This window comes from Rhinopithecus bieti, unplaced genomic scaffold (genome assembly GCF_001698545.2).
Source record: "Rhinopithecus bieti isolate Rb0 unplaced genomic scaffold, ASM169854v2 scaffold_10347, whole genome shotgun sequence".
NCBI lineage: Eukaryota > Metazoa > Chordata > Mammalia > Primates > Cercopithecidae > Rhinopithecus > Rhinopithecus bieti.
This window is the reverse complement of record NW_016806836.1, coordinates 2,681,349-2,697,991: the sequence shown is the minus strand read 5'-3', so window position 1 is coordinate 2,697,991 and position 16,643 is coordinate 2,681,349. Positions and strand designations below refer to the sequence as shown.

The 16,643-nt window shown below is 42.2% G+C and overlaps 1 protein-coding gene across 1 annotated transcript; it reads right to left on the bottom strand.

The window, feature by feature from the left end:
* Nucleotides 1-9,023: 9,023 nt before the first annotated feature.
* Nucleotides 9,024-11,356, bottom strand: SLPI (secretory leukocyte peptidase inhibitor). The gene is made up of 4 exons (XM_017877980.1): nucleotides 11,232-11,356; nucleotides 10,345-10,503; nucleotides 9,777-9,926; nucleotides 9,024-9,202 (listed from the first exon to the last, which is right to left on the bottom strand). The coding sequence occupies exons 1-4, from the start codon at nucleotides 11,314-11,316 to the stop codon at nucleotides 9,198-9,200; spliced, it is 399 nt and encodes a 132-aa protein (XP_017733469.1). The 5' UTR covers nucleotides 11,317-11,356; the 3' UTR covers nucleotides 9,024-9,197.
* Between the last annotated feature and the right edge of the window lie 5,287 nt (nucleotides 11,357-16,643).

Here is a 16,643-nt window from a genome sequence, read left to right as displayed (position 1 = left end):
AAAAAAAAAAAAAAAAAAAAAAAAAAAGACCTTTAAGACATGAGGGCTCTGTCCTCATGCATAGATTAATGCTGTTATCACGGGAGTGGTTTCCTTATAAAAGAATGAGTTTGGCCCCCTCCTGTCCCTCTTCCTATCTCTTTCTCTCTCCCACTTTGCCATTCCACCATGGATGATACAGCAAGAAGGTCCTCACCAGATGTCAGTCTCTCAATCTTGTGAATAGTGTTGCAATAACCATGGGAGAACACATGTCTCTTCAACATATTGACTTTATTTCCTTGGGATATATACACAGTAACGGGACTGCTGAATCATATGGTAGTTCTATTTTTAATTCTTTGAAAAATTCTCATGTTGTTTTCCATAATGCTGTACTAATTTACATTCCCACCAACATTGTGTAGGGGTCCCCTTTTCTCCACATCCTAGCCAACACTTTTATCTTTTGTCTTTTTGATAATAGCCATTTTAATAATGTCAGGTGGGGAGGAAATACAGCTGTCCCAGGTACCCTGATACCTTCCCCAGGACACTCAATCAGGTGAGAGACAGTGCTCCTATGCTGTAAGTATCTTGTCACAAAGTAAAGAAGACTTTAGGTCTGAGGTACTCCAATCCTCCTCCTACAAACAAGAAATGCTTTATTCCAGTGACATTTTGGCCCTACCCTCAGTGCAGAACTGGAAGGAGCCAGTCAGAAGCATATGGAGCACTCCTTGACCTAAGTCAAGTGGGCGTCAAGAGCCACTTCCACCCTGAAGCCCAAAACTGCTCCTACAGGTCTGGATCTCCTCACCTGCATTCTTTATGCCTCACCTAGCATAAAAGGTGACAAATGTTAGACAGTATTGCTGCCTCCTGAGACACTACCTATCACTGTGTGATTCTTTAGTCTATGTGCATATGTAACTTCTTACAAATAAAGAAAAATATTTTACAAAAGCCTATTATCTCATATAGCTGACCGGGAAGATATGCAATCACCCAGGTAAAGCTCTGAGAAAGATGTGTTAATAACATTATTCTTCTTACAATGAAGTTCCTATGAGCCTACCACTTGAAAGGTGTCATCTTCTAACCACAGCCTCAGATTTTCGTGTCTTGCTCCAGCCAGGTCCTGACCTTCCTGGTTCAGTAACTAACTGAGCCTGCAGTTCATCATCTTCAGTTGATGCCCTAATTGCCCTTGGCTGGAGTTCTCCCGAGTTGTCATCCTCAGAAATTCCTCTTTGCAGTCATGAACCATTAAAAAATGCCTTTGTGTTTGTCCTTGGACAAGCCACTGCCCCTCTCTGGGCCTCAGTTTCCCTATGTGCAAAGATGAGGGTGAACCTGCTAAAAGGAATTACATATCTTGACCCTGTCAGCATAACTATTGAGTCAGCCTCCTCACAGGTCACAAGCCACAAATACATCCTCAGTACCCCCATCCCCTCAGGGCAGCTGGCCCCTCTGGTCCCATGATCCCTTCTCGTCAAGCTCTCAGACCTCTCAGACTAAGTTCTATTTTTTTTTTTTTTTTTTTTTTTTTGAGACGAGGTCTTACTCTGTCTCCCAGGCTGGAGTGCAGTGGCATGAACATGGTTTACTGCAGCCTCGACCTCCTAGGCTCAAGCAATCTTCCCCACTCAGCCTCCCAAGAAGCTGGGACTACAGACACATGCCACCACACCCAGCTAATTTTTGTATTTTTGGTAGAGACAGGGTTTCATTATGTTGCCCAGGCTAGTCATGAATTCCTGGGCTCAAGCAATACACCTACCTCAGCCTCCCTTAGCCATGAACTGGGATTATAGACATGGATCACCTCACCAGACTAAGCTCTTAAGGCTGGGTGGGGTGCAGCTCCTGAAGTAAGGCTGCCCAAAACTTCATGTGGCCGCTGTGTGGCTGTGAGACTCTGACATTCTAGGTCACACATCTGATTGGTGCCCTCCCTAGTGTAGGCACCACACAACTTTTATTCCGCCTCTCTCTGTCTCTGATTTGGTTGAGAGCCCCTCATCTGCTCCCCACCTCCCCCTGCACTTGCCACTTTCTTAATGGTGATCACCGAGGATCATCAATGCCGGTTTACTGGGAGACATCTCTTTGAGAATATAAGATCCTAAAGGGAAAGGACTGTGTCTGTCTTGTTAATTGTAAAATGTACCCAATTTACACAGTCCTATGAATTTGAACAAACACATGCAGCCATAACCACCACACGATCAGGATAGTTCCATCACCTCCAACATTCTCTTGCACCCTTTGTAGCTAATACCTTCCTCCACTTGTATCCCTTGGCAACCACTGATGTGCTTTCTGTCCCTGTAGTTTTGCCTTTTGGGGGATGTCATATAAATGGAATCAAATGATATTTAGTCGTTTGAGTCCATCTTCTTTCACTCAGCATGTCGTATTTAAGATTCACCTATGTTGTCCGTGGTTTTTTCCTTTTTTTTTTTATTTTTTATTTTTTAGTAGAGATGGGGTTTCTCCCTGTTGGTCATGCTGGTCTCGAACTCCTGACCTCGGGTGATCCACCGGCCTTGGCCTCCGAAAGTGCTGGGATTACAGGCGTGAGCCACCATGCCTGGCCAGTTTGTTCCTTTTCAATGCTAAATGTACTCCATTGTATGGAAATGCCACAGTTTGTTTACACATCCCCAAGTGGAAAGATGTTTGGGGTGCTTCCAGTTTTTGGTAATTGTGAATAAAACTGCTATAAGTATGTAGGCGGGGGTTTTTGGGTGGATATGGTTTATATTTCTCTTGGATAAGTTCTTAAGAGTGGAATTGCTAGGTAGCATGGTAAGTATACAACTATAAGAAACTACCAAATTATTTTTAGAGTGGCTATACCATTTCGCATTCTCACTGCAATGTATGAGAGTTCTTATTGCTCTACATTATTGATAGGAATTGGTATTAATGGGGGATTGTGGTTTTAGCTTTTGGTCATCTAATAAATATATAGTTGTATCTCATTAAAGTTTTTATTTGTGTTTCCCTAAAAATTAATGATGGCTTGTTTGCCATCCCCAGTTTCTGCCTCTGACCCTAGCCATGCATGAGCCAGCAACTGGCCTCTTCTGCCACACACATGCCTATAGCCAGCCTCTGCAGCAAAGTGTATGCACACTGCTGGCTCTGGTCTTCGTCGCTGCTGGCCCAGCCCCTCACCACTGGATGCAGAGGCACAACTGAGGACCCAACAGCTGTCTCAGCCTCTGTAGGCATTCTTTGTTACCAAGGACCATGCAGATACCAACATTGCAGACCCCAGCTGCTTAAACCAAAGAGACTCAGCACCCTCTGGATTTGGAACCACCACACCCAGTACACTTGCTGCCCTACTCACTAGACCTGGTGCCACAGCACACTCCAATATGCCTCTTTTCCTTCCCATCTCCCTGCAGGTGAAAGTCTTTCTTTACATAAGCCAGTCCAAAAAGTCTGGAAGAGGTGACTCCTCCTTCAAATGTACGGACATATTTGCAAGAATATAAAAATCATGAAAGAATTGGGAAAACTTGACACCATCAAATGAACACAAACTTCCAGTAACTGACACAAAGAATTGGAAATACACAAATTGCCTGGCAAAGAATTCAAAATAATTGTTCTAAAGCAGTGCAGCAAATTACAAGAGAACATGGATAAACATTTTAATGAAATCATGAAAACAAGAACAAAACTAGAAGTTAAACAGAGAGATTTAAAACATATTTTAAAACCAAACAAAATTTGAGCTGAAGACTACAATGAATGATATAAAAAATGCAATAGAGAGTTTCAATAGCAGAGTAGATAATGCTGAAGAAAGAATAAGCAAAGTCAAAGACAGATCATTTGAAATCATCCAGTCAGAGGAGAAAAAATTTTAAAAGAATGGAAAAGAATAAAGCCTACTGAATCTATGGGACAACGTGAAGAGAGCCAATTTTCAATATTACAAAAAGAGAAAGAGAGAAGGGGAGAGAAAGTTTAAAGATATTATCACTAAAAATTTTCCAAACCTGGGCAGGTAGACATATCCTGGTACAGGAAGCTCAGAGGTCTCCAAATTCAACCCAAAGAAGAGTTCACCAAGACACATTATATTCGAATTATCAAAAATTAAAGACAGCCAGATGCGGTGACTCACACCTGTAAACCCAGCACTTTTTACAAAAATATTTGTAAACTGTATGCCCAATAAGGCTGAGACAGGTGGATCACCTGAAGTCAGGAGTTTGAGACCAGCCTGGCCAACATAGTGAAACCCCGTCTCTACTAAAAACACAAAAAATTAGCCAGGCATGGTGGCGGGTGCCTGTAATCCCAACTACTTGGGAGGCTGAGGCAGGAGAATCACTTGAACCTGGAAGGCAGAGGTTGCAGTGAGCGGAGATTGTTCCATTGCACTTCAGCCTGGGCAACAAGAGCGAAACTCTGTCTCAAAAACAAAAAAATTAAAGACAAAGAATTCTGAAAGCAACAAAAGAAACGGCACATGTAATGTACCAAGGACCACAAATACAACTCAGTATGGCATTCTTGGGCAAAAAGAACAAAACTGGAGACATCATACTACCTTGTTTCAACCTATATTACAAAGCTATAGTAATCAAAAAGGTGTGGTACTGGCATAAAAACAAACACATCAATCAATGTGATGGAATAGAGAACCCAGAAATGAATCCACACATGTATTGTCAAAATTAATTTTTGACAAAGGTGCCAAGAACAGACAATGGGAAAAGGACAGTCTCTTCAATAAATGGTGTTGGAGAAACTGGATATCCATATGCAGAATGAAATTGGTCCCTTATCTCAAAATCAAATTCAAATTATATGCAAAATCAACTCAAAATGGATTAAAGACTTAAATGTAGGACCTAAAACTGTAAAACTACTGGAAGAAATAGTAGAGGAATAACTCCATGACACTGGTCTGGTTGATGATTTTTTGCATTTGACCCCAAAAGCACAGGCAACAAAAGCAAAAATAGACAAACGGGATTGTGACAAATTAAAAACTTCTGCGTAGCAAAGAAAACAATTAGTAGAGTAAAAAGACAACCCACAGATTGGGAGAAAATATTCATAAACTGTATATCCAATAAGGCATTAATATTCAAAATATATATAAGAAACTCAAGCAACTCCATATCAGGAAAATGTGATTTTTTAAATGAGCAAAGGACCTAAATAGACATTTCTCAAAGGAAGTATACAAGTGGAAGACATACAAATGGCCAACAGGTATGCTTTTTAAAAAGTTCAACACCACTAATTCTTAGGGAAATGCAAATTAAAACTACAATGAGAAAAACACTATGAGATACCACCTCATGCCTCTTGTAACAGCTACCATCAAAAAGACAAATGATAAGTGTTGGAGAAGATGCAGAGAAAGGGGAACCCTTGCACACTTTGCACACTGTTGGTGGAAATGTAAATTAGTACAGCCATTATGGAAAACTGTATAAAGGTTCCTCAAAAAATTAAAAATAGAACTACTGTATGATGCAGCAATTCCACTTCTGGATATGTATCCAAACAGAATGAAATCAGCATGGTGAAGAGATAGCTGCACTTTCATGTTCATTACATCATTATTCACAATTACCAAGATGTGAAATCAACCCAGGTGTCCATCAACGGATTAATGCATAAAGAAAATGTGGCATATATGTCCAATGGAATACTATTCAGCCTTTAAAAAGAAGGAAATCCTGTCTCTTGTGACAACATGAACATCCTAGAGGACGTGATGCTAAATGAAACATCAGGCACAGAAAGACAAGTAGTGGGTGATCTCACTTGCATGAAAAACAGTTGAACCCATAGAAGTAGAGTAGAATGGTAGTTGCCAGAGGCTGGGATTGGGGAGAGAAGATGTTGGTCAAAATTTCAAGTTTTAAGCAGACAAAAGGAATAAGTTTTTGAGATCTATTGCACAGCATGGTGAATATAGTTTACAACAATGTGTTATCTATTTAAAACTGCAAAAGAGTAAATTTCTAATGATTTTAGCACAAAAAAGTGCAGAAGGTAATGGAAATGTTAATTAGCTTTATTTAATCATTCTATATTGTATGCATATTTCAAGACATTGTACCCCATAAGCATATACAATTATAATTTGTCAATTAAAACTTAAAAACGAATTTAAAATGTAGTGGCTGAAAAGAATAAACGGAAATCAAATAACCATGTTAGAGATTGTTGTTAAACTCCATAAAAGTTATTAGTTTGAACTTTAAAAGAAAAAAAGCCAATTGCTGTCATTACTAGTATGAGCTTTGCTCTACCCAGCTGTAAAAATTCCTCTCTTTCTTATAATAAATGTCCACAAATATACAAGTCTCCTTGTAGACAGTCTTTTTTTCATATAGTGTCACTTTTTTTCATATAGTGTCACTCTCATGATGTCCTTGTAGCTATTCCATTCCACTGGACTATTTGTTTATTCCTGTACCAACATCATACTACACTAATTATTATATCATCAGCACGTTTTGATACCTAATCTAGGTACCCTCCATTCTTGTACTTTTAAAAAACTTTAGGGGCTCAACTGCAACCTTTATCATAATACATTAACTCTAGGATCACTTCGTCAAGTTCTTCTCAAAAATTATGTTAGGTTTTTTATTGTAATCACATTGGATTTAGAAATAATTTTAAAGAAATCATTATCTTTACCTTATTAAGTCTTCCCAAACACAAGCATTATTTTTTTATCTACTGAGTTCATATTTTAGACCTTTATTTCTAAAATTTGTTTTTAATCCATGAAGGTCTGGCACAATTTGAGGTCTTATTCCTAGGTATTTTGTAGCATTTGTTTCTTTGACTACTTCTGTCTACTTTCTTTGACTATTATGTCTACTTCTATTATTTCTGATTGGTTATAAACAATGTGTAGAAATGCTATAGAATTTTGTGTAGGCCTTATACCCAGCAATGTTGGTAAATCTTATTTTATCAATCTTATTGAATGTCTCAAATTGTTATACAGGAAATGATACTGTCTGCAAATAATGACCATTTTGTATCTTTCTTCCCAATCTTTTCCTTTATCTCATTTAGCTGCACAGTTTTAAATATTTCATACATTGTTGAAAATACTGATGATCCTTATTGTCTTACTTCAGTGACAATGCCTCTGAAAAATTAACTTAATGTAGATTTTGCTACAGAATTTCAGGTATGTTACCTTTTCTGGATTTATTTCTATTTTTAATTTTAATTTAAACAATTCACATTCACATTGAACTCTATGAAAGCTTTTAAAACCCTGATGAATTCTAATTTTTAGCATTTTACTTGGGATCTTCATACTTATGTTTGTAGAAGATGACATTGGCTCATAATTTTCTTTTACTGTCCATATTTGGTTGTAGTATCAAATTTTTGCTAAATTCATTGTATTGCTTATCAATTGCTGTATAACAACTTTCCCCAAAACTTAGCATCTTAAAACCATTAACATCAACTCACAATTTGAGAGTCAGGAATCCTCTTAGATTAGCTTAGCTAGGTAGTTGTGGTTCAGGGCCCTCGTGAGATAACAGTCAAGCTATCGGCTGGGACTGCAGTCTTTTCAAGACTAGAGCGAGCCAGGTGCAGTAGCTCAGGCCTGTAATCCCAACACTTTGGGAGGCCAAGGCAGGAGGATTGCTTGAGCCCAGGAGTTCTAGACCAACTTGGCCAACATGGCAAGACCCTGTCTCTAAACAAGTTTTTAAAAAATTAGCTGGATGTGGTGACGTGCACTTGTAGTCCTAGCTATTCAGGAAATCAAGGCAGAATCATCACTTGAGCCCAGGAATTCAAGGCTGCAGTGAGCCGTGATCATGCCACTGCACTCCAGCCTGGGCAACAGAGTGAGATTCTATCAGAAAAAAAAAAAAGACTAGAACAAGACTGAAAAACCGACTCCACACTCACTCATGTGTTTATGGATGGGCCTCCGTTCCTCATGGGCTCTTGGTCAGAGGTGTTGGATCCTCACCCTGTTGGATCCGCACAGATGGCCTGAGTTTCCTCATGACCTGGCAAAAGAATGCCCCCAGAGTAAGTGATTGAGGAGAGAGAGAATGCCTCCACAATGGAAGCTGCAAACATTTATCATCTAATTTCGTGAGGACATAACTATCTCTCACTTTCGTAATGTTTTATTGGTCACACAAACCAACTGTGGAAAATGCAGGAGGGGCTACACAAAGGTGTGAATACCAACAGGCGAGATCACTGGGGCCAACGTGAAGGGTGACTGCCACCCTCATCAAATAAAATGGTTCTCCCTCTTTTCCTCTTCATTGAATTGTTAATTTAATGTATTCCCTTGCTGTTCTTAGAGCATTGTTTGAAAGTAGTAAGGAAGAATTTTTAGTTTACTGATTTTTTCTAGGAAAGGATTGAATTACAATATTTTTAAAAATCTTATCTAATCAAGTTGTCTCTTTCCTCTGGAGTCCACAGAGCAGAGCAATGTGGAGCAAGGCCCTTTGCCTGCTCCTTAGCTCTTAGCAGTCCCAGTTTCTGTTACTCCTGCTCGGTGGAGTCAAGGACACCACCACTCTTGCATGGTGTGGCCAATAGTGTGCCATAAATGTTACCCATTATGATAACGTTCTCATCATAAAATAGAAGAAATAGTGTCTTGGGGGAGAGAGGAAATGAAAGAGACTCAAAATCACTCCAGTAGGCCACAGGTAGCCCCTATTTTTTGAGAACTTGCTGTGGCCTAGTAACATTGCTATTTGTTACACATACAATGCCTCCTCCAATGTTCCAAATGCTGTGAGAAGTTGACTTTTATTGCCACTTCACAGACAAAAGAATTGAAATTTAGGAGATAAAAATCACTTGTCCAAAATCACAGAGCCAGCACTTTTAGACTCATGATATAAATTCAAGTCCCCCCAGTCCCTAAGCCTCTTTCTCCCACTACATATCCATAGGAGGAAGGCCTCATAGCTAGATCTTCCCTCATAGCCTCCCACCCCACTCATACCCCCAATGAATCACAGAAGCAGGATGTACAAAGAGAAATAGGCTCGTTTATTTATTCATTGATCAACTGGCACTTCCTGAAATCCTGCTGTGTGCCAAGCCTTTCCCCAAAGGAGGATATCAGTGGTGGAGCCAAGTCTGGGGGTGGAAAGGACCTGGACCATACAGAGCAGGACTCCAGAGCCTCCTCCAAATGGCAGGAATCAAGCTGTGAGAGAAAATCAGATAAGAGCTTCAGCATAGAAACCAGCCAAATCATATCCACATCCTTCCTCCTGCCCAAGGATCCTCCTGAGATAAAGAAAATAGCAAGATAGTGCTATAGTTGAGAGAGACTTAGTGTCAGGAGACAAGTCTCATTTTCACCGTAAAACTCTAAATTGAAAGCATTGAACTAGATAATCCTCAAACTCTTTTGGGATTTAACCTCAGAAAACATGACAGAAACAACCTGAATATTAAATTCTTAGTGCACATAGTGCTTTGCAGAGCACTTTCAATCTCATTATGTCCTTTTTACCGATAAAGAAACTGAGACTCAGAAAGTCACTTGCCCAGGACCCCCACCCAGAGACACTAGAATAGAATCAAAGCCACAGGTGATCCTATGGAAATCCTGACCCTGAGACCTAGAGAACAGTTCTCTTGAAGGACAAGGGAGTCAGACAGAGGCTCTGCTTGGAATAGGGGTCAGGAGTCCCCCTGCCCGTATGCCTGGGCCTCCAGAGGGTTGAGGCTGAGAGGGCTGGAGGGAGCTCAGTGTGCCCTCGGCCCCTGCTTACCTTTCACAGGGGAAACACAGGATTTCCCACACATGCCCACGCAGCACTTCAAGTCACGCTCGCACTGGCCATCCATCTCACAGTAATTGGGGGGGTTAAGCATCAAACATTGGCCATAAGCCGGTGGACAACGCCCAGGCTTCCTGCTTGCTGGGTGAGAGTGAGGCTACCAGTCAGAGGCCTTGTACTTTACACAACCCCTCCTATCTCCACTTTTTTAGAGTGAGCCCCTGCTCCAACCTGAGCAGGTCGGATCATCCCCTCCCCATCTCTATCACCACCACTTTCTCCGTAAGGCACCCCCCAAACTTAGCACCTCGCTGTCCTAGAACATCAGGCCCCCATTGATGCAGGGGCCAGTCGTCCAGTGCTGACTAGGTGGGAGGCTTCCAACTACCTGGCTATCTAAATGCCCACTGCTTCACCACCTGCTGGCTACCTTCCTGCTTAGGGCAGTGTGACTCACTGACTGACAAGGAGGCCTGGCAGGACCCATCACCCAGTGCCATCTCCCTAATGCTGTGTCCTCAGGCTCACTCCTCTCTACCCAGTTCCCCGATCTGCTTACTTGGGCTTGGGGTGTCAACAGGATCCAGGCATTTGATGCCACAAATGTCAGGACAGCATCTCTTCTTCCCTAGACACTGCCAGTCACTCTGGCACTCAGGTTTCTCATATCTAAGGCACTGGGCAGATTCCTTAGGAGGACAGACTCCGGCTTTGAAGGCTTTTGAATAGAAAGTCAAGAGGTCAGGAGTAGGCTGGGCACTGAGAAGTCATCATGCCTGCTGAACAAAGCACCACTTTTGAGGGGGAGAGACCCTTACCTCAGGAGCTATCCACAAAGCCCAAAGGGTCATGCCTGCCTGATCTCTGGGTGGATTGATGGGCTTGATTAAATTGGACAAATGGACAGGGGATGTTTCAGACCCAAGAAAAGGGCAGCAGGCTTCTAGTCAAGAGCTCCCACCCCAGAGCAAAACAGGGCTACACAAAGGCAGAGAGGAAGGCTGGGAGTGATGGAGACGGAGACAGATAAACAAAAATAAATAGAACCAGTGTGAGAGAAGTTGAGAGCTAAAGCCCAAGGCAGAAACACAGAGACAAACTAGCAGAAGCGAAGACACAAAGAAGAAGCAGAGTCAGACACTAATGATTTGAGAGTCGCAGACAGGTGAAGAAGGCAGAGGATAAGAGAGAGAGAGAGAGAGACAGAGAGAGAGAGAGAGTGGGATCTGGGCCGACAGCATGGCTGCATAGAAAAAGCATTTCCAGAAGCTCAGAAACCCTCACAGAAACCTTGGAGCTCAGCCAGACATGTATTCCACTCTCAGGGAGGTCTCCTGAAACTAAGCTGACAGATCAGAGCCTACAGAAGGGGACACACCCACATCACCAGGAGACCCAACCTCTGACCCTGCAGCCCAGATTAGACCAGAGTGACTCCCAACTCACACTTTCCAGAGCCTTCCACAGCCCAAGATGCCAGGGTTCCCAGGGCAAGAAGCATCATGAAGGGGAAGAGGCCACTGGACTTCATGGTAAAGGCAGGAGTGACTCTAATGGCCAATGCCAAACCTCGCTATTTATTCTTTCACCAGTGGGTGTGGCCCCACCAGAATTCTTTTGGCCTCTCCCAGCTACTATTGCACAAGCAGGAAGCTTAGCCAGAGACCAGAAATCCTGACACCAAGGAGACGGTTTATCTTTCCTATGCCAAGTAAGGCTTTGAGGCCAACACAGTAATTACCAGAAAAGAAAGGGAAGAGGTTGGCCTGAGAGGTTGGCTGATTAAAGAGGCCATCTCAGTGTCCATCTGAGCCCTAAACATCACGAGACCCCAGGCCATTAGCCTCATAGGTGGAGAGGGGAAGAAGTGGTCAATGGCAAAGGTGCTACCTGGACCTGGAACTGAAACCAGATCCCCAGCTGAGACTTCGTGCAATACATCCTATTCTCACATTACTAATTCTGATTTTCACATTATTGGACTCTAAGGCATTGTGAAACTCTGCTGAATGCTCAATGCAGTTTCTTTCTCAAAAGTTCAGCTCATTCAACCAACCGATACTTAGTTCCCTGAAATATTTACACCGTTTCTCCCCAGTGCCTATCACAGGAAAAGCACTCACTCAACAAATGAAAGCTGAAGAAGAACTCTGCTCTCAGCAAATCTCTTCAGAGCTCAGTTTTCTCAGCTGTGAAATGAAATGATACTAACAAGTCAGCCCTTCTCAGAGGGTTATGAAATTAAGGGCATGAAGGGACTCTGAAAAGAATAAATGAATTGTATCCCTTCCCACTAAAGAGAATTGAAATGAATCTGAGATGAAGGGGGGAAGCAACTCATCAGTCACTGTAATCAACGTTTTAGCTATGAGATAATTTGAGATCTTAGAGGACTGCTTCCTAAAATTCCCCAAAATCCCTTACAGATCTCACATGACAGCAAAAAATTAAACCCATTCTATATGCTACCCAGTCTGCATAGATTGCTTCTAATTATAAAGAGAGTCATCATTATCTCTAAAATTCAGCCCATAGCTGAGTGTAGGGTCACATACATACAGTCTCAGCTGCTCATGAGGCTGAGGTGTGTGGATTCCTTGAGACTAGGAGTTTGAGACCAGCCCTTGCCAGATATTGAGACCCTATCTCTACAAAAAAATTTTAAAAATTAGCCAGGCATGATGATGTATGCCTGTAGTCCCAGCTACTTGGGAGGTTGAGCCAGGAGAATGGCTTTAGTCCAGGAGTTTGAGGCTGCAGTGAACCTTGATTATACCACTGCATTCCAGCTTGGGGAACAGAGCGATATGCTGTCTTAAAAAAATAAAATAAAATAAAATTCAACCAAAGCTCATCTGGCTGCAAACTCTAAGCTCTTGACTCATTATCTTCATGCTTAGAATTCTCCCATTCATTCCTAAAGTGAAGGTTTGTGGAACTTTCCACAGACATGAAAGACCCACTCATTATCAAGTAGTGACAGCCCCACATGAAGTATTTAAGTATTCCACAACCAGACAGTCAGCTGGCAGCAGATCTGTTTATATGAAAGTCACTCCATGGTTTAAATTTGGTGGATCAGAAGACTTGGACATAATCAATCATCAATCAAATTTTGGTGGAAAAAGAAAAGGACGAAAATTAATATGCACGGGGTAACTACTATGAACCAGGTACATTCAGTCCTAGTTGGTATTTAGTAGGGCAGGTAAGAGAGAAATGGAGGATATGATTTCCACCAATGGGTAACGACACTCTCAAGTCAAGATTTTTGTTCTTACCTGCACCACACAGGGGACAATTTGATTTCTCTCACATAGTTTCTGTTCTCTCTGTCTCTCTGTTTGTTCCTATTTTCCTCAGTGCCACACTCAAGAAATTATCTGGAGTTTTCTAAATATTTGTTTCTTAAAGAATGAAAAGGAGCTGGGCACGGTGGCTTATGCCTGTAGTCCTAGCACTTTGGGAAACCAAGGTGGGCGGATCACTTGAGGTCAGGAGTTCGAGAGCAGCCTGGCCAACATGGTGAAACCCTATCTCCACTAAAAATACAAAAATTAGCCAGGCATGGCGAAACGGTGAAATGCACCTGTAACCCCAGCTACTCAGGAGGCTGAGGCAGGAGAATCACTTGAACCCTGGAGGTAGAGGTTGCAGTGAGCCGAGATCGAGCCATTGTACTCTAGCCTGGGCAACAGAGTGAGACTCCATCTCAAAAAAATTAATTAATTAATTAAAAGGAGAATGCTACAGTTTAAGGTTTTTTTTTTTTTTAATCTCCGATTGGCTGATTGCTTAATGTGTGATTGACCGATTAGAGCCAACTCCTTTCTTATCAGAAAAGAACCCTGTGCCCAATTAGCAATGTCTTCCATGGGTGTCAGAGGAGGATAATAATATATAATCATTATTATCTTTGACATAATTGGTTCTAAATCTTTACATCATAGAATGTTAAGACTAAAGAGGACTTCAAGGGTTTTCTAGATCAGCAAACTACAGTCCTTGGACCAAATTTCCACCTAGTCACCTGTTTTTATAAAGTTTTAGTGGCACATAGCCATACATCCATTAATTTATATACTGTCTAAGGCTATTTTTCCACTACAATGGCAACAGGGACCTAAAATATTTACTGCCAAGCCTAAAATACTTATTGTCTGGTCCTTTACAGAAAGTGCTAACCCCTAGACCAAACTCGCAGCTTGCATAAAAGAGACTGAATCCCTTAGAAGAAGATCCAGGCCCAAAGCTGCATAGTGGATTAATGACACACACAAGATTGAGCTTTTCTAAAACAGGTTACTCACATGCTGATCCCCAGAACCTGTTTGGTGGAGGACACTTCCGCTCCTAACCCAATCTTAACCTGAGATTGACTCATTAAATCTATTTCAAGGCCAGGAGCGGTGGCTCATGCCTGTGATCCCAGAACTTTGGGAAACTGAGGCGGGTGGATCACTTGAGGTTCAGAGTTTGAGAACAGCCCAGCCAATATGGTAAAATCCCATCTCTACTAAAACTACAAAATTTAGCTGGGCATGGTGGTGTGTGCCTATAATAATCAGGAGGTTGAAGCAGGAGAATCACTTCAACCCGGGAGGTAGAGTTGCAGTGAGCTGAAATCACAGTACTGGACTATGAGAGTGAGACTCCATCTCAAAAAAAAAATAAAAAAATAAAAATCTACTTCACACACCCTTTATTGCGTTCTACCTGAATCCTACAGATTCCTTCATTCATTTATACAATCCATTCCCACAAAAGTTATTTAACATTTCTTACCACATGTCAGGTATTGCACTAGGCCTAGGGCTACAGAAAAGAGCACGCACAGAGTCGACACCACATGGTTTTGAGAACCTGAACTTCAAAGTCAGACTTACAGGCTGGAAGCAAATCACTGAACCTCTTTGAACTTCAGCTACCTCCGCTGTAAAATGAGAGTGTTGCTGCCTCTGGAGTCGTACAGCTGTTGTGAGGAGTATTTGGAAAGCACTAGGCACAGTGTCTGGTCCTCTCAGTACAGTACACATTGTTTTTATTACCGGTGTGTCCCTGCACACATTAAGCACACAGGGAGTGGTCAGTCTTTAACTGAATAGCTTAGTCCTTGGGTCTGGACCCATCTGGCTCTGCCCCATTAAATGTTTGACAAAACGTGGTCTCATTTCTTGACAAAATAGACCTGATTGGACCTATTGGTAAGTAGGTAGATAGATAGATCTTAACTGACAGATAGATATAGATTAGATAGATAGATAGATAGATAGATAGATAGATAGATAGCCAGATAATCAGCTATTGGTTCTGTTTCTCTGGAGAACCCTGGTTGATGGAACCTACTTGCCTCTGCACTTCCCAATGCCATTTATTAAAGTTGGTTACATCATTACTTGTGAGGCTGCATCATCTTTTACGCCTCTTCTGAATACTGGTTTCCAATTACTGTCTCAAATGCTGTTAGTGTGGCCCCTTGTCCCTGACTACCAGGGTGCTGGTGACAGAGGGAACCTGCTAGCTGGTGGGTCCTGCACACACCAAGTAGCGGGACAGGGACCCTGCGCGTCTCTGAGAGTCTGCATTCTCCCTGTGAGTATCCACATACTTGTGAAGGAGCAACAGTAAATACGTTTTTTAACACCATGGCAGATCTAGAGAGAAACTGCCAAAGAAAATTTAAAAATTAATTTTAGTACCTTTAACACTTTTTTCCTGCTTTTGAACAAGGGACTCCACATTTTCACTTTGCATTAAGTCTTGTAAATTATATAGCTGGCCCTGGAGGGGCTCATGGGTGAAGTGAGGGGAGCATCTCATTGGCACAAGAAATGTCTCTCCCTAATCCATCATGGCTCAAGACCGACCTGAGAGAGCACAGGTCAATCAGAGGCAAAAAAAAAAAAAAAGACATCAACTGAAAAGACCCTTTGGAGTTGCACAGAGATGGCCTGGAAAGCCCTGAGGAAGAGACAGGAGAAGCCACAGGCTACCAACAGGAGCCATCCAAGGCGGTAGAATGACTGCCCTAGATTCTAGCAATGGGAGAAGGAGTACAGAATGGGAAGCACCCGCTTGGACTAGAACCCATGCAGTTCTCAGTCCAAGCTGGGATTCTCTGCCCCAGTGGCACCATTGATCCTGGCTGGTTTCAGGCACTAGAGGGGAACATAGACAATTTTGAGGAAGATACCCCAAGGCACAAGGCGCCCTGAAGTGTGAGTTGCAGGCAGGAGCCCCATTGCTCAGGCCTAAGGGAGACGTGTTTTGGGTCTCCCCATTCTGATAGCAGATGCCGCCTTCACCCTTAGCTAAAAGTCACTATGTTCTTACCTAAAATTCACTACGTTTCCAAGTCTCAAAACCAAAAAACAGCACAGAACAAAAAACTCTTTCGGAATCTGGCAGACGACCATGTTTTCACAGCTCATTCCTGTGTGAGTAAGGCAGCCACTACCTTTCCCTGGGCCTCAGTTCCTCTACCTGTCCCAAGACGGTAACTGTGACTCTAAGAAGCAGTTTCATCCTGCTTCCTCTGAGGCCATAAACTCACCCCAAGAGCCTCAGCCAATTTTCTGACTTTCATAGTTGCCTTTATAACTTAGCTTAAAATGTTGTCTTAAACAAAATACACAAAATGTTCAATAATAACCAAATGGGAATGGAGACACCGAGCCAGGGAGTATGGAGAAGTAACAGGTGTGGTGGGGAGAGTATTGGGGAAAAAAACTCCGAGCTGGGACAGGAAGAGCAGATGAGAAAGAGATGACTGCAAGGGAGGTGGGGTCATTTCAATCACCTCTGGAGGTGTCATCCACAGGTGGTGGACATGGTAGCCGGATCTCCCCAGACTTTTCA